The 23,271-nt window shown below is 40.1% G+C and overlaps 1 protein-coding gene across 5 annotated transcripts in view; it reads right to left on the reverse strand.

Annotated features, from left to right (window-relative positions):
• The window catches only part of DAP3 (death associated protein 3), a 40,551-nt gene continuing 17,280 nt past the window's right edge, over positions 1 to 23,271 (reverse strand). For 3 of the 5 annotated variants that reach the window (XM_037050553.1, XM_037050552.1, XM_037050551.1), the window contains exons 3-13: positions 15,371 to 15,493; positions 11,906 to 12,007; positions 9,605 to 9,713; positions 9,365 to 9,457; positions 8,299 to 8,429; positions 7,334 to 7,414; positions 7,091 to 7,249; positions 6,473 to 6,544; positions 6,063 to 6,152; positions 1,865 to 1,982; positions 1 to 691 (exon numbers count right to left, since the gene is read on the reverse strand). In XM_037050553.1, coding sequence (XP_036906448.1) covers positions 606 to 691; positions 1,865 to 1,982; positions 6,063 to 6,152; positions 6,473 to 6,544; positions 7,091 to 7,249; positions 7,334 to 7,414; positions 8,299 to 8,429; positions 9,365 to 9,457; positions 9,605 to 9,713; positions 11,906 to 12,007; positions 15,371 to 15,493 — 1,164 coding nt within the window. In that variant the 3' untranslated portion in view covers positions 1 to 605. The remainder of the gene's footprint in view (positions 692 to 1,864; positions 1,983 to 6,062; positions 6,153 to 6,472; positions 6,545 to 7,090; positions 7,250 to 7,333; positions 7,415 to 8,298; positions 8,430 to 9,364; positions 9,458 to 9,604; positions 9,714 to 11,905; positions 12,008 to 15,370; positions 15,494 to 23,271) is intronic. The other 2 variants (XM_037050549.1, XM_037050550.1) reach the window with 2 other exon arrangements.

The following is a 23,271-nucleotide window of genomic DNA, read 5'->3' on the forward strand; positions in this document are numbered from 1 at the left end:
CACAATGTGCACTGTAGGGGTTTATTACTTAATTCTTTCAGGAACATGTATGAAGGGGCTGTACCAGACAGAGCCGCCAGATTCTGGTGAGGTTTCAGAAAGGTTCACAGAGACTGCTGACAAAAGTGTAAACAGGAAGTGAATGGTAAGAGTTTGGGAGGGTGAAGTTAAGCTGTGACTGTCATGCTCCTGAACTGAATAAAGGCTGGAAAATAGCACTACTGGAAATTTCTGTGGAATTTAGTCTCTTTATATACCCAAGAAGCAGAATGCCAGAGAAATTCAATTTGGCCAATCTGAAGACTCTTTCCTCTTATAAATTTAACACAACACTTTAAGAAAGAAACAATTTAATTATAGGGAAAGGATTCATGTTAATTAAAATGTGAAAATCACATATAATAAATGGACATTAATTTCAGGAACAAGAGGATGTCTCATTCCCATTATAGTCATGTTAGAAGGAAGCAATTTCAGCAAGGGGTGGGAGCCGATTGCAGTCCTGTTCAGCCTATGGGCTCTTCCCGTGTGTTGTGGGACTCCCTGTCGGACTGGGTCTGTTAAAGGGAATTTGCATTGTCTTCCACCTGTGTTGTGACTTCGGTTTAGAGGTAGGCACACAGCCGCTCCAGCTGCCCAGGATTTGCATTACTCAGGAACAGCAGTTCCTTTTTCCCTTCTTCTGTGTGAGCTAAAATGGAATAAAACAGGTAACTGACAGTCTTCTCACACAGCATTATGTTACCCAGAAAATTCTGTAGTCAGAGGCTCTAGCAGCCAAATCAGCACCCGCTTTCTGTCTCTATTCTTTCAATCCAGCATCTCTCTCTCCTGCTGCTCCAAGAATATCTTCTGGACATCTCAAATCTCTCAACCCCGCAGAAATCTCTCCATGATGTTTCCCAAACCACTATTGCTGCTGCTGCTTTATATTTTTTCCCTTTATTCAATAACCTATTCTAAGTGCAGCTGCTTCTCTAGCGATAGAATGGCCTTTACTTTTCCACTACATCACTCTACCCTTCCCTGTCCCCAAGCTGAGGACAAGGATAAACAGAACCGCTGGCATTCTGTCATGTACACAGACTAGGGCAGGTACAGCAAGGGTCTGGTTTGCTGTGGGGGTAGCCTCTCACACACTATCGGTTATTCTGTGGGTGGCCCAGCATATAAATCAGTTGAAATTTGTTGAATGACAAATAAATGAAACAGTGAACAAAAAAGATTAAAGCAGGAAAAAAAGAAAGAAAGAGAGAAAGAGAGAAAGAAAGAGAGAGAGAGAGGGAGAGAGAGAGAGAGAAAGGGAGAGAGAGAGAGAGAAAGGGAGAGAGAGAGAGAGAAAGGGAGAGAGAGAGAGAAAGAGAGAGAAGAAAGAAAGAAAAGAAAGAAAAGAAAGAAAGAAAAGGAAAGAAAAGGAAAGGAAAGAAAAGGAAAGGAAAGAAAAGGAAAGAAAGAAAGGAAAGAAAGAAAGGAAAGAAAGAAAGGAAAGAAAGAAAGGAAAGAAAGAAAGGAAAGAAAGGAAGGAAAGAAAGGAAGGAAAGAAAGGAAGGAAAGAAAGGAAAGAAAGAAAGGAAAGAAAGAAAGAAGTAACAACGAGAGTGTGGCAGCCACCCAAACTAAATGGAGGCACTTGGTTTGGCCTCTTGTAGCACGAGCATCTTCTTCTGGGTGCTTTTAGGACCACTGCCCCCAGCATCACACCTTTATGAACCACCTAATCCTCAGAGAGAAGTCAAGATAAAGGAAAAAAAGATGAAATACAAATTACAGGCTGCTGTTGAGGGAAGGAGAGATCAAGGCTCTGGCTCACTGGGACTCATCCTGAGACCATAAAGCCCTTATGTGAAAAAATTTAACAACTGACCTTTCTCATGTTGGAGCCAATTATTTTCCAAATAATACTGAATACAACTTTCAAATTCTTTTGGATTATAGTTGGAAACCAGGATAGGAATAAATGGGTCAAGGGCATCAAATCCTTCCTGTAGAAGAAAAAGGATACAGATACATTGATTGTTAAATGACAAATGAGCAGGAAAAAAAAGGCGGGCAGTGACAAATTGGCAGAGATACCAATTTTATTTAAACATTTTAACGGGGCCCTGGCTGGTGTAGCTCAGTGGATTGAGCACAGGCCTGCGAACCAGAGGATCGCGGTTCAATTCCCAGTCAGGGCACATGCCTGGGTTGCAGGTTGGTTCCCTGCAGGCCAACTCCGAGCAGGGGACGCACAAAAGGCAACCATACATTGATGTTTCTCTCCCTCTTTCCTTCCCCTCTAAAGATAAATAAATAAATAAAATCTTTTAAAAAATCGGGGGAAAATTTGTGCATTAAAACAAAAGAACATTTTAACGGCAAGGCCTTTGCTTTTCTTCCCACTCTCTTTCTTCCTTCTTGGGTTACCCTGCCTTACACAGGCTCCACACAGAGCGGCTGGCTACTGCTGCTCCCCACGGCCACGAGTATTGTACTTCACAAGGATACTTGAGGGGCGATACCACTTGTTTGAATACATATATACACACACATACATAAACATATACACATTTTAATTTTTCATAGTTCTGAATTCAACAGTTGACAACAGTTTTCACAGTTCATATACTCAAAACAAAAAATAAACAAAACAAGGATATGGAAAAGACTCTAAATGGAACATAAATAAAAACAAATCAATCAATCAAACTGTACAGTAGTACCTTTTACCCACTGGGGATACATTCCAGCCCCACAGTGGGCTCCCAAACCTGCAGATTAGTAAATCCTATATATACTATTTTTTTTCCCTATACACACACACCTTTTCTCCCAAAGGAAGCACTTACAGCTTCTCTTCGGCATACCTGAACTGCCAGCATCACTGCTCTTACTGCGCTTTGGGGCCGTTATGAAGTAAAGCAAGGGTTACTTGGACACAGGCACTACGACACTGCACAGGAGGGTGGTGATCATGACTGAGTGACTCATGGGCAGGGAGCACTTACAACGTGGGCATTCTAGACAAAGAGATGACTCACGTCCTGAGCAGAATGGGGCATGAAATTTTATCACATTACTCAGAAGAGTGTCCAGTTTAAAACTTATGAGTTATTTATTTCTGGAATTTTTAATTTAGTATTTTCAGACCGACCACAGTTGGCCGCAGGTAAATGACACTGTGGAAAATGAAATCAGGTGTAAAGGGGGACTACCGTATCTTAAACTTCAAAATAGAACACTGAAGGGATAAGAGAGACCAACTTAACCACTTTTTTTAAATTGTATTTTATTTTGATATTAAATATTATTTTGTATTAGTTTTAGGTGTATACCAAGTTAACTTCTAAACAGAATATTGGTTTAGGTTAAAGACAAAAAGTATTTAAACAAATATTGTGCTCCAGTTCATAGCTACTTTTTGTAGAGTCAAGGGTTAGTAATTCTGAAACTTTTACTGTAACCTAAGACTGAGCTAACAATTAAATATTTTGTGGATAATAACAGCAGATTTCTTTTATTAAAATTTAAAAAATATTTTATTTATTTTTAGAGAGAGGGGAAGGTGGGGAGAAAGTAAGGGACAGAAACACCCACTAATTGCCTCTCACATGCCCCTGACTGGGAACCTGGCCTGCAACCCAGCCATGTGCCCTGACTGGAAACTGAATCAGCAACATCTTGGTCCACAGGCCAGTGATTAATCCACTGAGCCATACCAGCCAAGGCTAACAGCAGATTTCTTATTGTTCAAGATGAGGGTTATAAATATGGAAAAGGGGAAGAATATTTACTGTGAATGCTGTGATGCTCGCCTGGAATTGGAACTATCAGTAAGAACTCATGGTTTATTTATTTTATTTTTTGTGGACTTTATTTTATTATTTTTTTCTCTTTCCCCTTTGTTTTGTTTTTTTTTTTACAACAGAGACACAGATATACATGTATGGGTACGTACATATAAGCACATATATGCATACAATCCATATACACCCGAATATTACACAGACCCATTTACTAACTCTGCTGGAGGGCCTAGAACTGACACTCCAGGAACATTAGGTACACCCAGCACCCCTGATTTCTAAACATCATTCTCCTATTAAAGGAATCAAGGGTCCTGGGAGAAATGGCTGATTTTAAAACTAGGGCATGGAGAGTACAGATAAGCCTGAAACTTACTCTTATTCCAAAGAGAAGCAGAGAAAGAATGATTGTACATGTTAAAAGGTCACAGAAGCCCTGACCAGGTGGCTCAGTTGGTTGGAGCGTTGTCCCATGAACCAAAAGGTTGTGGGATTCAATTCCTGGTTGGAGCACATACCTAAGTCACGCACGGGTTTGATCTCTGGTCAGGGTGTGTACAAGAGGCAAAAGCCAGCTTGAAGGGGCTCCTACAGGCCGAATCTGGGATAATTTAAGAACCAAAATAAATAATGATAGTAAAGGTTAAGTATCCACATGCAATGAAACAAATAAACACATAAGGGAGAAAGTAAAGTTCTTACATATGATAGAAAGCCAACTGATAGATTTAGAGGAAATGACAGAACTAGAAAATTTCTATTTTGTAATTATCATAATAACTGATTTAGGGAAGAATCATCCATGTACACCAAAACTAGTAAGTCTGAGTATAAATTTGAGAAGTAACAGGACACTAACCTAGTCTCAAAGTATATCTCCACAAGACATTTATTCATTATAAAAGTAAAAGTAACTTTAATGAGGAGAAACCAAGCGGATAACCCTAACCAAGTGTTCCAAGTTACCACTGCCAGTGGTAGGAGAAACAGGTTTCATGGGCCTCCTAATATGCACGGAGAACACATATCACTCCTAAAATCCCATATTATCAGGAGAAAACATCAGACATTCTCATAAAATAACCCTTAAGATAACTGGCATGAATTCTTCAAAAATATAAATATAAATATAAATATTAAGATTATAAAAGAGACTAAAGAACTATGGCAGATTAAGGGAGACTACAGAGATGACAGTTAAATGCCATACACTGTCCAGGACTATTTTTCTGTAAAGAATATACTGGGGCCCTGACTGGTGTGGCTCAGTGGGGTGGGCACTGTTCCCACAAACTGAAAGGTTGCTGGTTTCATTTCTAGTCAGGACATATGCCTGGGTTGCCAGGACCTGGTTACTCTCTTTTTAAAAAATTTTATTTATTTATCTTTAGAGGGGAAGGGAAGGAGAGAGGGAGAGAAATATCAATGTATGGTTGCCTCTGGTGTGTCCCCTGCTGGGAACTGGCCTGCAACCCAGGCATGTGCCCTGACTGGGAATCGAACCGCGATTCTTTGGTTCACAGGCCCTCACTCAATCTGCTTAGCTACACCAGCCAGGGCTCGGCTGGTTTCTCTTACACATTGATGTTTCTTTCTCTCTCCCCCTTCCCCTCTCTCTAAAAATAAATAAATAAAATCTTAAAAAAAAAAAGAATATACTGGCAAAATTGGAGTAAGTTCTATCGATTAGTTAACAGTATTATATCAATATCAATTTCCTGATCCAGATAATTGTGCTATGGTTATACACCGGGATATCTCTGGTTTTAGGCAGTACACATGACTTAGAGATAAAGAAGGCACTGTGTCTCAGGTTACTGTCACATATTCAGAAAAAAATAAATGGAGAGAGAAGAATAAAGCAAATAATGGTAAAGTATTAACATTTTAGGAATCTGGGTGAATTTATACAGGAATATAATTTTTCTCCAAGTCTGAAATTATGTCAGAAAAATAAAACTCTTTACAAAGAATTACCATCTGAGGAAAAACAAATTCGCCAGTGAAGCCCTGGCTGGTGTAGCTCAGTGGATTGAGCGCGGGCCTGCGAACCACACACTCGTGGTTCAATTCCCAGTTGGGGCACATGCCTGGGTTGTGGGCTGGTTCCCAGCAGGGGACTCACAAGAGGCAACCATACATTGATGTTTCTCTCCTTCTCTCCTTCCTTTCCTCTCTAAAGATAAATAAATAAAATCTAAAAAATAATAATAATAAAATAAAATAAAACATAAAAAAAAGTAAAAAATAAAAACCCAAATTCGCCAGTGATCTGACCTTTCCTAGCAGCTCCTGGGGCAGATAGGCTTTCCGGGGTTTAAAAAGGGACCCAGTCTGGCTCAGAGTCAGCACGATGGCACCTCCACTCTGAAAGGAAGGAGAAAAAGCCAAATTAGATAAAGCTAAAAAAGATAGAGGATATAAAAACACTTTGAACAATTGCAAGCAAAGTAATCACACCAATATTTAAGTAAAATGATTTTGAATAAGGCTGTTCCAGTCAAGTGGAAAGATGAGAAGCCAAATACATAGATTTTAAACTTGGTAGTTATGGGAATTAAATAAAATATAAGACGTTTTTGTCCATAAAACTAGTGACTGGAAGGTACTAACAATGAGGTAGTTGTAGATCTTTAAAATAAAAATACATTTTGTTCTGAAATGTGTTAGGTATCATATGCACTCACCCAATCATTTTTCACCATTTTCCTCAAGTTGTAAATAAGTGCTAGTTCCTCTGGCGCGATCTGCTCATTGGTCAATATTTGAGGGGGAGGGAGGGAATGGGAGCAGAAAAAAGGCTGTTACTTGCTTTGCCTGGATGCTTCCCTGGGTCAACTGAATTGACAACTAAAAATCCTCAACGACTATGTAACCACGGGACCAAAAGGTACAGCCTCTGAGATAAACTACATAGCTATTGGCCCTAAAACTGCTGTGCTTCTCTAGGTTAAAAATAGTCCCCAAGGGAGAAAACACCATCGCCCCAAATCGGTCCCCCTCCCTTGATGCTTCTGATCTTCCTTGCTTAGCCCACACAGCCTCATTTTTAAGAGACTAGAAAGAAAAAACTGACAATGGAAGAAAAAATAGCTTCTGCTGTCAAGCTGCTTTCAAAATAATCTTAGTTTTCAGTGGATAATGGCACTTGGTATCACCTCCTTTTAATGCTATTTTCACTATACATCTTAATTCATACAATCCCAGAGCAAGAAAATGTACTGAATGTTTATTAAGCCCCAGCCTATGTGTATGATGGCAATAGAAATCAGTGAAACCAGAACAGAGAAAGTCAGTTTTCCTACTGGGCTTTTATCTTCTTTTTCCAGTGTGGTCCTCCCCCAGAGAGCGTTGACTCCATCCACTGCCACCAGGAGGTGAAAAATGCCCCAAGAGCTTTGCCTCTTTAGCTCTTTGAGCACAACCCCAACGGCATCTGTGGCGTTCCTCACCCGTGTTATGCCCTGTAGCAAAGGGAGGCAGTGGCTTACAGTCCTGTCCGTGAGAGGCCTCCTTGGTTTTGGCACAGCACATGGTTTTTTTTATACCTGTTCGATCACTTCTCCCAGAAGGCTGCCTTTCTCAGTGCTTTCTCGCTTATTCCAGACATACTTCTCTTGAATTTTTATCTAAAAACAAACAAAATAAAAGCCAAAAGTGGCTACTCAACTGAAGGATGAACTGATCCCTAGCTGAGGAGGTAGGAGGCTAAGGTTGTTAGGAATTAGTTTAAAACTATTTTCTAAGCCCTATATGAGATCTCAGTATGGAAGTGAATGGTATATCTAGTCTATTTCTCCCCAGATCTTAAAAACACACACATGATCTTTTTTCTTTTTAAGGTTTTATTTACTTATTCTTAAAGTGAGGGGAAGGAAGGGAGAAAGAGAGGGAGAGAAACATTGCTGTGTGAGAGAAACATTGATCAGTTGCCTCTTGCCCACCCAGGCGTGTGCCCTGACTGGGAATCAAACCAGTGACTTTTGGCTTTGTGGGTGATGCACACCAGCTGAGCCATGTGGTTAGGGTCATACATATGATTCGGACTAGAAATGTCCAGGATAAGCCCTTGGCACCTAGATTTTTAGTACGCTCCTAGAAGATTCTGAATATCTAGAGTTGAAAAACCCTGGCCTAGAGATCATATTTAAGAAATACCAGAGTAAAGAGTAACTTTACCAATACATTTCTGGTTCCAAAAATGGATCTTCTTATCTGGAGAAAATGATGTAGTTGAAAATGTGCTTTAGAACAGGGATTGCGACCTTGGGAAAGTTAATGAATTAATATGGACTTCAACACGCTACACACAAGATGGGAGCAGCCTACTGCTGCCTCTATTTCACATGAGTAAATGAGTTTCAGACTGTGAACTCACTGTAAAATATATGGAAAAAATAGAAAATGGTATACTTATCTCAACCACGATACTGGTTTTCCAGTCTACTGGTACTCGGGGCACAAAGATCTATTTAATAAATGTCCAGCACCAAAGTTCTAGGAGTCTAGTTACCTGACTCAAGAAACGTTCATTTACAGTTTTGAAATTCTTCAGCCAGACTGAAGCCTCTAAAGGTTGATCAAAGCGTTGTTTGTTGTAGGTGGACTGCAAAAGATCCTGACAGTTCTTCACCCAAAGATGACCTAAAAAAAGGGGCACAGAAAACAAATGAGGCAGGAACTGACTGTATTCAACTCAAAAGACTCTATGATTTTTTAAATCATGGGAATAACTGTAGTCTCATAATATATTTCTTATAGCCTTCTTGTTTCCAAGGTTTATTTTTGTCTGGTATTCTCTATTCTATTTTCCTCACCCGACCACATTTTTATTTGCTTTTTTTAGAGAGATAAAGAAAGAGAAGTATCTATGCAAGAGAAGCAATTGATTGGTTACCTTCTTATGTGCTAGGACTGGGGATTATACTAGGCATGTCCTCCACTGGAAACAGAACCCACAACCCTTCGGTTATGGGATGATGCTCCCACCACTGGGACACACTGGCCAGGGAAGCTCCATTTTAGATGAAACATTATCATTTTAATTAATACACAAGAAATACCAAGTATATTAAAATTAAAGGTCACCTCAGCTTCCTGGCAGATTCTAAAGATAGTCATAAAATGTGGATGCACACATACAACTAGGAGCGTTAGGCACAGTATGAGAGTTTAAGTTCTTCAACTCTAGAATGCTGATCATCAGTGTCATGTCAAAGGCTCTCTGGACACTCAAAATTGTTGACTGCTGGCGATAAAGCCTGTGATGACCTCTACGGTGGGAGGCTTTGCTCGTGGGCATTACGCATCAAAATGAGGACAGCTGGGCCGAAATATTTTATTCTTATTATCAAGAGGCTCCGGGAAGCTTTTAACTGAACTTCTTGTTGCATTTGCTTCACTTTGCAACCTGTTTGTCAGTAACATGAAGAAATTATGATGAACCAGTTTAGAACACTCTACACCTGAAACAAAAGCCTCTCCTGGAGACATCAGAGCCTTGTCAGAAGATGAAGCCACAGTGCTACCACAGGAACGGGACAACTGAACCTGGCACAGTGCAGACGGGAAGTTCTTACCATCTGGAATATGCAGGATCAGCCAGTCCTGTTTTGCACAGAAATGAATAATATGGCAAAGACTGAGCGTTTTTCCTGTTCCCTTCTCCCCATCTAAATAAAGCATTTGTTGTTAAAGAAAACGTTCCGAGAAGGGACACGTCCACTGTTGACAGAGTACTCTTGGATTTCTTCTTTTCTCCCATTTGAGGAAGGAGCGCACTGGCTCAAGACACAGCCCACACAGGCAGGAAAGGATACAGAGAACATATCGTACAGCTGGATGATCAAAATTGGTGTTTTTCAGGTGATGCAAAAGCTCTAGGGCGGGTTTCCTGACCATCAGGCAAGCTTCATTGAACGTCTTCATCTAACGGAACAGAGAAGAGGAAGGAGAGTGAGTGTGGAACTTCCAGCCGGTTCTTAGCATACACACTGAGCCTAATATAGCAATAAGTTGCATATTTTTTATTTATGAAGTTAGGAGAGGTGGTATTGGCTTTGAATTTCAAAATATATCCATATAATTTAGCTAAAAACTGAAACACATTATCTTATACCAAGTAACATTGAAAGTCAGCTTTTGATTATACCTATTAATGAAACAAAGATTTTATATCAGTTAACTGAAATCTACAAATAATACAGAGCTCTCACAACATAATTTTGTATACCACTTAGGGTTGATGTAAATGTTAAAAGTATCTAAAATATGTAACACTGTACCTCACGAATGGTAAGTGAGGAATAAATGTTAATTCCTTTAAACTTATTTTTAGCTAATTCTTATTTCCATAACCATCTAGACTTTTCTCTAGAACTATGCAGGCAAATCAGAAAACTGATACATAAAATTCATTTCTTTTTGCCATAAGGAATAATCTGGTGGAAAAATTTGGGAAGCATTGATATGTGTGAAAGTGACTTAAGAATGTCTGTTGAAAAGAAATCTAACAAATACTATTTGCAAGTATATTAGATAAGGATTAAAGCAGTGTTGGTATTTTTTAAAAAGAAATCCTAAGAAAACAAGTAGATTAGAGAAGGATAAGTAAGTACAAGCTTAATCAGAAGTGAAACCTTAAAAAACTTGATATAGATATTAACACAAAAATGCCCTTTTAGGCAATGTGATAGTACTAAAATACACAAGCAATGGTGAGGATATCGGCCTTCACGTAACCGGAAATTATGGAAAGAACGTACGAGTAATTCCCTCCAAAGCTCTGTTGGTTACTCGGTCGTGAAAGCAACTTGAAACGGTTCAAGTTAGACCCTCACAACCCAGAAGCTGGAGACTGTACTATGAATGTCCTGGAACACTTTAAAATGACATTGCAGATGATTCCTTCCGGTTATGTCCCATTTCAAAACTTAACAAAATTTTAGATGACAAGGCTATTTACAGTCTAGCATTAGCTCCCTTACATCACATCAATTTTTTAAAAATAAAGCACACTGAAGAAATGACAGCTTTTGGCTCCAGGTCATCTGCACAGTCAAGTTTGATATTTCATTACGAAGGAATACTTTCTGAGGCTGAAAATAATTCAGCAGGAATTAGTCAAAAGAACCAATTATGCCAACAAATCATGTTGTAGGTAATCATGAATTCTTTCAATGGCTATAAAGAACCCAAGCAACATTTTGGGTTAAAGTTATGATCACAAAACTAGAATTTTCTGGAAATTTGTGAGATTGAAGAACAAAGATGCATCTAATCTAAATATAATTTCTATATAGCTGAGGAATATATTATGATTTTGTTTTTTTATGTTAACTATTTTCATGACACTTCTCTATGGGAAATATTAAATTCATTTTTCAACAACTATTTTGAAACTAGAGTTGTTAGAAATCTGTTGGGTAAGGAAAATAGCAGGATATTGTTTACTTATTTAAGCTATTTGGCCCTGCCTGGTGTGGCTCAGTGGGCTGAGTACCAGCCTGCAAACTGAAAGATTACTGGTTTGATTCCTAGTCAGGGCACACGCCTGGGTTGTGAGCCAGGTCCTGGATTGGGGCTGTGCAAGAAGCAGCCAATTGATGTTTTTATCCCATCTCAATGTTTCTCTCTCTCTAAACATAAATAAAATCCCCCCACCAAAAGAAAGTAGTTTGCCAGGCTCCAAAAAGTATTTTTTTAAAATCCTCACCAGAGGATGTTTACTGATTTTAGAGAGACAGAAAGGAGGGGGTGGGGGGAAGAGAAACATCAACAACATAAATATAAATCAAGCAGCTGCCCCTTGTACATGCCCTATTTAGGAATCAAACTTGAACCCTAGACATGTGTCCTGACTGGGGATTGAACCCATAACCTTTTGGTGTATACACCAAAAATGCTCCAACCAATGGAGCCACCTGGTCAGGGCTCCAAAAAAGGATTTTAAGTGGTTAAACAAAGAAAAACATTGACTTAAAGTAATTGTAATAATAGCACTGTATATTTTTTAGATTCAAATTTCATTTTTTATACTTTCCTACTCATTTAATCCTACCCCTGTGCTATCAATAGGTGTGTTCTGGGCTCCCTCCAAAGTCCTCCCCTGTTTTGAGCACCTGCATTACAAATCGAGGAGGCAGGCCATGGGGGAATATAGTCTTCATGTCCTGGAGGGGAAGGTTGTAATGCTGGCCCTCATGCTGCTCCTCATGCTTGGCCTATGAAATGAAAATGGAAACAGATATAATGGGGCCATAGACAAAGTGACAAAGATTTTGAAAAGTGGAAAGGGCCCAATAAATCATATTGAAGAAACAGTCATCTTTCAGAGCTGGAAAGGATATCTTTCATTTCTTATCTTAGACAAACAAAATGCTAATTGTTGTCTCCAAATCCAGTGTGCATACAAAACTGGTGTTGGCCTAAATGATGAACCAGTTTCCCAGCAACATAACCCTACACGTGGAGGCAGTGGTGACAATTCTTGCCATCTGGATTCTTCTGATCTGTGTATAGAGATACTACAGACATGTGACAAGATCATCTGCATGCTGCTGTTTCCATAGAAACTCTAGAGAAATTGGCAGATAGACTACATTCACAGGAAAAGCTGAAAGGCACTTTGACAACTTCATTCACTTATTCTATTTTATTCTGTGCTTGTGAACGTAGGTGAACATTGGAGATAAAAATAAAACACACCCTAACACAACTGTGTTTTGGAGAAATCAGTCCCCCCCCCCCATACACACAGCAGCATATGTTAAGGTGGGGAGACCCAGAGAGTAGAAATATGGACAAAAGAAAAGCTATTGGTTTCTTTCATATTTAAGCACAGACCTTACAACTAACTTCACCTAATGAGAGGCAGCAATGATGCTGGGGAAGGAGAAAATATATCAACATGTAGCCTAATCGGATCTGAGGTAGAAAATAAAACACTGGATACTACTGGAATCCCAGCTTCTTCAGACAAACCTCACTTATTTTTTAAAATATGTTTTATTGATTATGCTATTACAGTTGTCCCATTTACCCCCCTTCATTCCCCTCCACCCTTTATACCCACTTCCCCCATTCCCCCCTTTGGTTTATGTCCATGTGTCACAAGTTCTTTAGATTCTGTATTTCCCATGCTACTCTTGCGCTCCCCTCTGTTTTCTACCTACTGTCTATGCTACTTATTCTCTATATCTTCTCCCCTTCTCCTCCTCCCACTCCCCTGTTGCTAACCCTCCATGTGTTCTTCATTTCTATGGTTCCACTCCTGATCTAGCTGTCCTCTTAGTTTGCTTTTGTTTTAGGTGTGGTTGTTAATAACTGTGAGTTTGCTGTCCTTTCACTGTTCATATTTTTTATCTTCTTTTTCTTAGGTAAGTTCCTTTAACATTTCACATAAGGGCTTGGTGATGATGAACTCCTTGAACTTGACATTATCTGAGAAGCACTTTATCTGCCCTTCCATTCTAAATGAAAGATTTGCTGGATAGAGCAATCTTGGCTGTAGGTCTTTGGATTTCATGACTTGGAATACTTCTTTCCAGCCCCTTCTTGCCTGTAAGGTCTCTTTTGAGAAATCAGCTGATAGTCTGATAAGAACTCCTTTGTAGGAGACTGTCCCCTTATCTCTTGCTGCTTCTAGGATTCTCTCCTTCCTTTTAATCTTGGCTAATGTAATTATGATGTGCCTTGGTGTGTTCCTTCTTGGGTCCAACTTCTTTGGGACTCTCTGAGCTTCCAGGATTTCCTGGAAGTCTGTTTCCTTTGCCAGATTGGGGAAGTTCTCCTTCATTATTTGTTCAAACGAGTTTCCCACTTGTTCCTCTTCCTCTTCCCCTTCTGGTACCCCTATAATTTGGACGTTGGAACATTTAAAGATGTCTTGGAGGTTCCTAAGCCTCGGCTCATTTTTTTGAATTCTTATTTCTTTATTCTTTTCTGGTTGGATTGGTCCACTCCATTGAGTCCCAGTTTCCTTTCCATTACTGTGGTTCCCTGTGCCTTTTGCTTCACTTCACTTAGTGTAGCCTTCATTTTTTCATCTAATTTGTGATTAAAACCAACCAGTTCTGTGAGCATCCTGATCACCAGTGTTTTGAACTGTGCATTTGATAGGTTGGCCATCTCTTGGTCGCTTAAAAGTATTGGCTCTGGGGCTTTCAGCTGTTCTTCTTGAGCCATAATGTTTTGGATTGTTTGTGCTTGTTACGTGTGAGGGGCGGAGTCTTAGGTGTTCACCAGGGTGGGACAACCCAGGTTGCTGGGTTGTGATGCTGTATGTGGGGGCAGGGTCAGAGAGGGGCAATAGAGTTTTTTTTCCTGCTCTCTCTCGGATTTTGGTCCCCTCTGCCACTTCCCACAAGCAAATTGGGCCCTTCTGATGCTAGTTCCCAGATGTGTGGGCTTGTGCACCCTCCAGAACATTGGGGGTCTCCAATGAACTTTCTGTGAGCCTGGGAGCCTCTCCTGGCACCTCGACCCCTCGAACGTTTTTCCAATTGGTGCTTTCAGGCTTTGTTTCCTGGCGCTAGGGCCCTGGGTTGTACGGTCTATCTCACTGCTTGCTCCTTTGCCTGGTTTATCTACGTGCGAATGTGTGACCGCGGTCAGCTAGCCACCTTGTGCCCTCACTGGGTCTGCCCGTTGCCACCCCATGCCTGGGATCTGCCAACTGCGCCTGAGTGCCTGGGTCGGTCTGGCCACTTTTTCCTGCACAACCCTGCTCAGCCAGCTGTTGACTCTGTCCCTCTTACTGATCTGAATGAATGGTTCGTTGTCGTTGGACTTTGGTACAGTTTAATTTTCTGTTTTGGTTGCATTCTGTTTTTTTAAATATTTGTTGTTCATAAACTTGGTTGTGCGAGGAGGTACAGTGTTTCCACCTACGCTTCCACCTTGGCCGGAAGTCCGAACCTCACTTTAAATGCTGCTCTTCTCAACAAATCAAGTTAGTTACCTCTCCAAAACTAGGAAATCCACTTAGAAAGAAAGATAAAAAATAATCCCACATTGGTTATTTGGAAAACTGGGTTCTATAACTGCTCTGCTGTGATCTTGGGCAAGTTAAATTGCTTTCTTTAGGGTTCTCCATACCAGTCTGTAAACTGTGGCTAACTACTGTTTTTGTAAATAAAGTTTTATTGCGACACAACCACATCCATCTGTTTGTGACAGAATTATGCAGTTGTGACAGAGACCATTTTGGCTCATAAGCTTAACATTTTACTATCTCAATCTTAAAGGAAAATTTTGCAAACCCATCATATAGTAAGATCAATAATAACTGCTAAATTTAACTTCTAAGTATTTACTATGTACCTCCTCTATAGCCAGCAAAGTCCTTGGCATGAGGTGAATTCAATAGGAAGGATTAAATCATAACAAATATGCACTGAGCTTCCTGAGTGTTTTATGTTACCGCAGGATCACACAGGGATGGGAAGACATGGGTCCCAGAACACTGTCTTCAGTGCATTGTCTGACTACAGGTAAATTTGGGTTTTAGTTTTCCTGATATGTAAAATGACAGCAGCACACATTACAAGTCCTTTAAAAAATCTATATACACAATAGCAACTCACCGGGTCATTTTCACTGGTGCGGGAAATAGCTCTGGGATTTTCAGCTGAAACCTGGCTATCCGGGTGAGCAGCAAGATTTTGGGGTGCCTGGGTCCTCATGTGCAAATAATGTCCAAGGTCCAACTAGAAAAGAAACCATTTTAGTGTTTTGGAATTGTAAAACTATTTATGCTTGCCACAACACTGAGGTTTTAAGCAATGACTGCAATAGGGGAAAATGCCACTAACATACATTTTAGTTTTACATAAAATGAGGATCTTTGTTATTATTTACAATTCTCAAAGTCCAAGTACATTATTTATGCTTATTCTGCCTCAAATGGAGACAAATAATTCCATTAGAGATTTTCAGGAGCATTAACTTAAAGCAGGAAATTTCTTTCAATGTTCTTGCTCACAGTGATGACTGGTGGCCAGCACTGTACAACCCTCAGCTGTCCAGCAATCAGAATTGCTTCACTATTACGGGATTAGTGCAATGTTCCTATTCCATAGGTATAATTATACTCTCTGCAACAATTTTCTTGCTAGCTGTGCTCTGGAGTAAAGAATTTTATGGATAAAAACATAAGGGTGTTATTTTTTTATAAAACATCCAGCTAAGTGAAAATATACTGCTCTACAGGCAATTCAGTGAACTGCACATGGAAAGCTATGAACTGGGAAGGGATGGGAGATGGGGGGAAGAGGATGACAGAGGAGACAAATCTGACAAAATGCTAACTGGAGAACCCCCAAACTGAGTTTGAGGATAACAGACTTATGTAGAGGTGAAAGATGCTAGTTACAAGGTCAAGATTAGGATATGAAGCCAGCAGAAGCAGATATGGCAGTTATCTGTAACAAGGGAGTTCCCTGATAAGTGAATAGGTAACATGAGAGCTGCCTGTATTGATATTCAGTCACACCAAGCAGTTTCATGAGTGAAGAATAGTGTACTGCTTTTGTACCACCCCTCATGATACTTGTGTCTATTTCTAATTGGTATCTTTACCTCTAAATCTCCGACTTTTCATTTTTCATAGTCCAAAGGATCTGTCCTTCCAAATATTGTTTAACTTTCTTCTAATTAAAATGCTTGGATGGTTTTCCAGTGATGTCGAAATAAGTCCAAAGTCCTTAGCATGGTCATCAAGGCCTTCACGTCAACTGACCTCTCCAGCCGCATCCCCGTGTGAACTCCATATTCCAGCCCTGTGACCATGCTAATGTCATTAACTTTTATGCCTCTATACTTCTGCTCCTTTTACTTCAATTATCCTATTTAAATCTTACTCCTCCTTTTAAGGATCATCTCAAATGTCACATCCTCTGTGAAGACTTTCTAGACACCTCCAGTCAAAGTAATTATTTTTTCTTCACTTCGGATAGCACTTCCTTTGTCTTTTTTATTTACTGATTCTAGAGAGAGGTAGGTGGTGGGGGGAGAAAGAGAGAGAGACAGAGACAAAGACATCCATCTGCTGTTGCACTTATGTGTTTACTGGTTGATTCTTGTATATTGCCCTGACTGGGATCAAACCTGCAAACCTGGTGTATCAGGACAACGCTCCAACCACCTGAGCCAGAAGCCAGCACTTTGGTTTTGCGTAACATTTCTACCCAGCCTTGAACCGCACTCACGGCTTTTGTTAACTCAAACCTATTAGGTACTAGGCAATATGGAGGTTATTTAAATTTATTTTTTAATTTAAAAAAAATGTTTTATTGATTATGCTATTATAGTTGTAGCATTTTTTCTGCCCTTTATTCCCCTCTACCTTGCACCCCACCCACCAACATTTTCACTCCCCCTTAGTTCATGACCATGGGTTATACATGTAAGTTCTTTAGCTTCTACATTTCCTATATTCTTAAGCTTCCCATTTTGTACCTGCCAATTACACTTATTTGCTGTATCTTTTCCCCCATTCTCCCTCCTCCCCCTCCCCACTAATAACCCCCCATGTGATCTCCATTTCTGTGATTCTGTTCCTGTTTATAGTTGTTTGCTTAGTTTTTGTTTTTCAGGTTCAGATGTTGTTAATTATGAGTCTCTCATTTTACTTTCATATTCTTAATCATCTTATTTTTCTTAGATAAGTCCCTTTAACATTTCACATAATAAGCGCTTGGTAATGATGAACTCCTTTAACTTTACCTTATCTGAGAAGCGCTTTATCTGCCCTTCCATTCTAAATGATAGATTTGCTGGATAGAGTAATCTTGGATGTAGGTCCTTGCCTTTCATGACTTTGAAAATTTCTTTCCAGCCCCTTCTTGCCTGCAAGATTTTTCTTGAGAAATCAGCTGACAGTCTTATGGGAACTCCTTTGTAGGTAACTGTCTCCTTTTCTCTTGCTGCTTTTAAGATTCTCTTCTTCTCTTTAATCTTGGCTAATGTAATTATGATGTGCCTTGGTATGTGCTTCTTCTCTGGGTCCAACTTCTTTGGGACTGAGTTTCCTGGCCTTCCTGGAAGTCTATTTCCTTTTCCAGATTGGGGAATTTCTCCTTTATTATTTTTTCAAAGAAGTTTTCAATTTCTTGCTCTTCCTCTTCTCTTTCTGGCACCCCTATGATTCTGATGTTGGACTGTTTAAAGTTGTTCCAAAGATTCCTAAGCCTCTTCTCAATGTTTTGAATTCTTGTTTCTTCATTCTGTTCTGGTTGAATGTTTATTTCTTCCTTCTGCTCCAAATGGTTGATTTGAGTCCCGGTTTCCATTCCTTCACTGTTGGTTCCCTGTGTGTTTTTATTTCCCTTTGCATAGCCTTCACTTTTTCCTCTATTTTGTGACCATACTCAACAATTTCTGTAAGCATCCTGATTACCAGTGTTTTGAAATCTGCATCTGATAACCTGGCTATCTCTTCATCACTTAGTTCTATTTTTGGAGTCTTGATTTGTACGTTTATTTGGGCCATATTTTTTTGTCTTGTCGCAGTTGTTACATTGTTAGGGGTGGAGCCTTAGGTATTTGCTAGGGTGGGGCAATCCATATTGCTGGGTTGTGGTGCTGTCTGTGGGAGAGGGGTTTGAGAAGGAACAGTGCTGCTTGCTCAGCTCTTGGTTGGCTTTTAGTCACTTACCCTACTTCCTACAAGCAAACTGGGCTGTTCTGGTGCTGATTCCTGGGTGGGTAGGTTTGTGTACATTCTCGTACCCTGTGGGTCTCTCCAACAAACTCTCCTGTGAGGCTGAGCATTTCTCCCAGTGCTGCAACCTCCAGAGGTTTTTTATAGCCAGAGGTTTTGAGGCTTTATTTCCCTGCACTGGAATCCTGGGTTGTACGATTTGTCTTGCTCCTGAGTTCTTCCTCCTGGTTTATCTGCATGCAAATGTGGGACTGCCGGGTACGCCAGCCACTGCCTTGCTCGCCTGTTCCTCCAGCTGCTGCCTTGCCATATATCCTCTCCTCCTCAGCTGCCCGTCTCTGCCCCTTCTACCAGTCTTAATGAATGTTTCTTTTTTAACTCCTTGGTTGTCACACTTCCATATAGTTTGATTTTCTGGGAGGTTTTTGTTTGTTTGCTTTTAAATTTGTTGTTGTCCTTGTTTTGGTTTTGCAAGGAGACAAAGTGTAACTATCTATTTATGCCTCCATCTTGGCCGCCAGTCTCCTATTTATTTTTATAGAAAGAAGGGAAGGGAGAAAGGGAGGGAGAGAAACATCGAGGTGGGAGAGAAACACTGACCAGTTGCTTCTCACATGCCCCCAACCAAGGACCTAGCCTTTACCCAGGCATGTGCTGTGACTGGGAATCAAACCTGTGACCTTTTGGTTTGCAGTCCAGTGCTCAATACACTAAGCCACACAGCCAAGGCTGCAATATAGAGTTTTAAACACATTTTGAGTCCAGAATCTTAGTAAATAGGTATAATATTATCATGCCTGTTTTATGATGAGGGAAACCAAGGTTCAGGGAAATTAAGTAATTTTGCCTAAGGTCACAGAGTTGGTATGTGGTAAAGCAAGAATTCAAATCCAAGTTTGACTGCAAAATCTCCATTCTTTTTATTATATCATGCTATCTTACACACAACTTTGTCTCCCATTCTCAGTCACACACTTGGAAGAAAAGAGATCACATTTTATTTGTTTTTCTATTTCTTTCTCTAAGTACCTAACACCACAAATATTTCATACTTGTGCCCTGGAATAAAGAAGCTTTCATTAGAGACATATACTGGGGAGTATGAGAAGCATCTAGGTCAGTGGAAGTAAACTGCACTAATTCAACTCAATGAACTGCACACAGAAACCTCTGAACCAGAATGTGTAGATTTAATACAGAGTTGCTCCGACTTTCTCTGAGAATGGCAGATACCAATGTTCATCAAATACCTAAATTTCCTACATTTCCAAGGCTCCCTTGCAAATAGGCTGGGGTTATTTGATTAGTTTTAGTTAATGAGCTGTAAGTAGGTGTAACTTGTGTCTCTTCTAGTCAGAGCCAGCTAAAGAGTATATATAAATTCTCTCTTTGAGCATGGGCCTGCGAATCACACAATCATGGTTTGATTCCCAGTCAGGGCACATGCTTGGGTTGCAGACCAGTTCCCTGTAGGCTAGTTCCCAGCAGGGGATGCACAAGAGGCAACCATACATTGATATTTCCCTCCTTCACTCCTTCCCCTTCCTCTCTAAAGATAAATAAATGAAATATTAAAAAAAAATTCTCTTTTTTCTTCATGCTGAGGTGGCATCCCAAGATGAACCTTTATTTCTGTGTTGACCTCTTCCCACAACTGTCTGTAAACCACTGTGGAAACACATCAACAGCCAAAACAAAACGAAGCACATGCACACATTGTAAGTAATATTCTTTGTTGTGTTAAGCCAATGAGAGTTCAGGGCCTGCTACCAGAATACAGCAATCTGAATATACTCTACTATTGGTAGGACTCAGTGCTATCAATTCTACGGGAGAGAAAGCACCATGAACCTAAAAAAAACCCAGCAGCAGTCAAGTGGAAAATTAAAGATATTTAAGGGCCACAAGGTGGTGCTATTTTTACAAGAACCCTAGACTTTAGATAACTGTTCTTTGAAGCAAATTAAGAGCAGCAAAATGGATTCCTTAATTCTGACAGCATTATATATGGCATCACCCAGCTAGTCTCATTTCCAGGGAAAACAACCGTAACTGCAATAGCCTCTGCACAGCTCCAGAATGAAACTCACGCAGTTAAGAGCAGCATTCATGGGCAAACCAAGACAGTTACTCTAAACCAATCTCCAAGAAGCACAACATTCTTCAGACATTTCTGCATTTTGGACTCAAGTCTTTCTTGTTTGCTATTTAAGGAAGAAGAAACTTTAGCCTTTTAATATAACCAATAGAGACCAAAATCCATCTTTCTGTTTATCCTTGCTTTTGTTTTCATTTTATAATAATGGGTTATTTTATCATATAATGTGTGCAGAGGTTTATCTTGAACCCCTGGAAAGGTAAGTTCTGCAGGAGGAAGAGTTGCCTCTCTAGGAAATCTAATCTGCAATTAAACAATGAGATGGAAGTGACTAAGCTCTTCGGGCTCAGTTCTCTTCTTTCAGGTATCAGCTCTGGGAAGATTTCCTCTGGATCCTACCAATCCAACTTAGGTGCTCCCACAGGGTGCAGTAATAGCACATTTAACAGCCACTTACTATAACAGCCATTTATTCATGCTTCTACTACTGTACTTTGAGATCCTAGAGAACATGGACCATAAGATGCGATACAGCACAGTGGTTAAGGCCACAGTCTTTGAAGTCAGACAGACCTGTTACCTAGCCTTGGCCTAGGCAAGTTACTTGGCCTTTCTAATCCTCAATTTCTGCATCTGTGAAACAAAGATATTATCTACTTTGTGAGTGAGTTGCGAGAATTAAACAAGTAAAGCATTTAGCCTAGTGCCTACCACATAATGAATGGCCAAAAAATAGAATCCATTTGTGAAACGAGTATCTTAAAATCCTCAGCACTTACCATATGGCAACTGCTAAATAAATGAAAGAATGGAAGCAACAGGGTGTTTCTTTTTTTTAGATTGTATTTATTTATTTTTGGAGAGGGAAAGGAAGAGAAAAAGAGAGGGAGAGAAACATTAGTGTGCCAGTGAAATATCAATCAGTTGCGTATTGCACTCCCCCAACCAGGGACCTGACCTGCCTCCCAGGCATGTGCCCTGACGGGGAATTGAACTGGCCAACTCTCGGTTTGTAAGACAACTCGCAACCGACAGAGCCACATTAGTCAGGGCAACAACAGAATGTTTTTTAATACATGATTTTATAATTTTTTAAAAGATTTTATTTATTTATCTTTAGAGAGGAAGGGAAAGGGAGGAGAGAAACATCAATGTATGGTTGCCTCCCATGCATCCCCCACTGGAAACTGGCCTGCAACCCAGGCATGTGCCCTGACTGGGAACAGAACTGTGATTGTGTGATTCATAGGCCCACGCTCAATCCACTGAGCTACACCAGCCAGGGCCTGATTTTATAATTTTATTTAACTATCAGATGCTTAAGGTCTAAATTGGCAACATTTTTCTTTTAAGTATTTCATTAAGAAATGATAATTGGCTCCAGTCACTGAACTGCCCGCTGAAGACCTTCAACAACCTCTCCCTTTGCTTCCTGATGCTCTGCCTCCCTTGCCCACCTTCTCCCACCACAGCTTGTTTCTACCCAGGAAAAGTAATCGTATAGAATGTCTGCTATCTAGAACCTCCACTTTTTTTTTAAAAGATTTTATTTATTTATTTATCTTTAGAGGGGAAGGAGAGAGGGAGAGAAACATCAATGTATGGTTGCCTTTCATGCGTCCCGCGCTCAATCCACTGAGCTACACCAGCCAGGGCCACTTTTTTGACCCCTTGATGATGCATGTAAGCGTGATGATCTGCTTCCTGCTGGCACTAAGGATTATATCCATATAAGAATTTAACAGAGAAATGGCAGGAAGACCCTTACTACTGTCCAAGATATTGCTGATGATTATAATAAAAAGAAACTAGTAAAGGTGTTTAAGAAGAAATTTGCCTGCATGGCACTATAAATGAACATCCAGAATACAAAGAAGTAATTCAGCTACACAATGACAGAGCAAGAACATATGCCAGTTCCTCAGAGAGACTGGACTTGCTAAGGACAACCAGCTGAAGGTTCATGGGTTTTAAGTGCTTTTGGTTCACTAAAGCTTAAGTGAGGATTCCCTTGCAATGAGGAGATCTTCCCTGCTGTCCCATTCACGAATTTAAAAACCTCACAGCTTGTATAATGTAACCATTTCGGACCTGCTTTTAACTTGGACTAGTGTAACTCCTTCATACAATGAAGTGAAAATAGCCATGTTGTCTAGTCTTGAAGTCTCTCATTTAAACATAGGTAAAGCAGTAGGTACCTGGCAGTGTCCAGCCTCAGACAAAGCAATAATGTGATGCTTCAGCCACGTCCAGAGTCCCAAGATCACAGACAGCCATGTATGACCAGAAGCTCCTTGCCAGAGTTCCCTGCTCTCAGAGAATGTCAGTCTTTGGTAAAGCTGAGAGGAAGGGTAAGGCAGCAAAAATCTCCAACTTGACTAGGTGGATGGAGCTTAGGGCAGCCATGTTCCCTCTACATGAGGTGGTAAGAATATCTGGCTGACTACCAAGTTCTCTTTGACCAGACACAGCCTAGCTAATTGATGTCCAAACACCAGAATTTGAGGCCAACCTTCTATCAGAGTTAAACTTTTGACAAGGGAACAAATTTCAAACTGATGTGTCAATCATGTAGCTAGCTGCAGAGCTTGTAACTTACTAGCAATGGCTGACAATGCCTCGTGAAGTAACAAACCGATTTTTGGGCCCCCCTTCAGTTTTAATGTTATATAATGTATTTAATTCATTATTTAAATAGAACTTGTTTTCAGAAAAAAAAAAAAAAA

This window comes from Sturnira hondurensis, unplaced genomic scaffold, assembly GCF_014824575.4.
Source record: "Sturnira hondurensis isolate 20B ecotype Veracruz unplaced genomic scaffold, ASM1482457v3 Scaffold0006829, whole genome shotgun sequence".
NCBI classification, from domain to species: Eukaryota; Metazoa; Chordata; class Mammalia; order Chiroptera; family Phyllostomidae; genus Sturnira; species Sturnira hondurensis.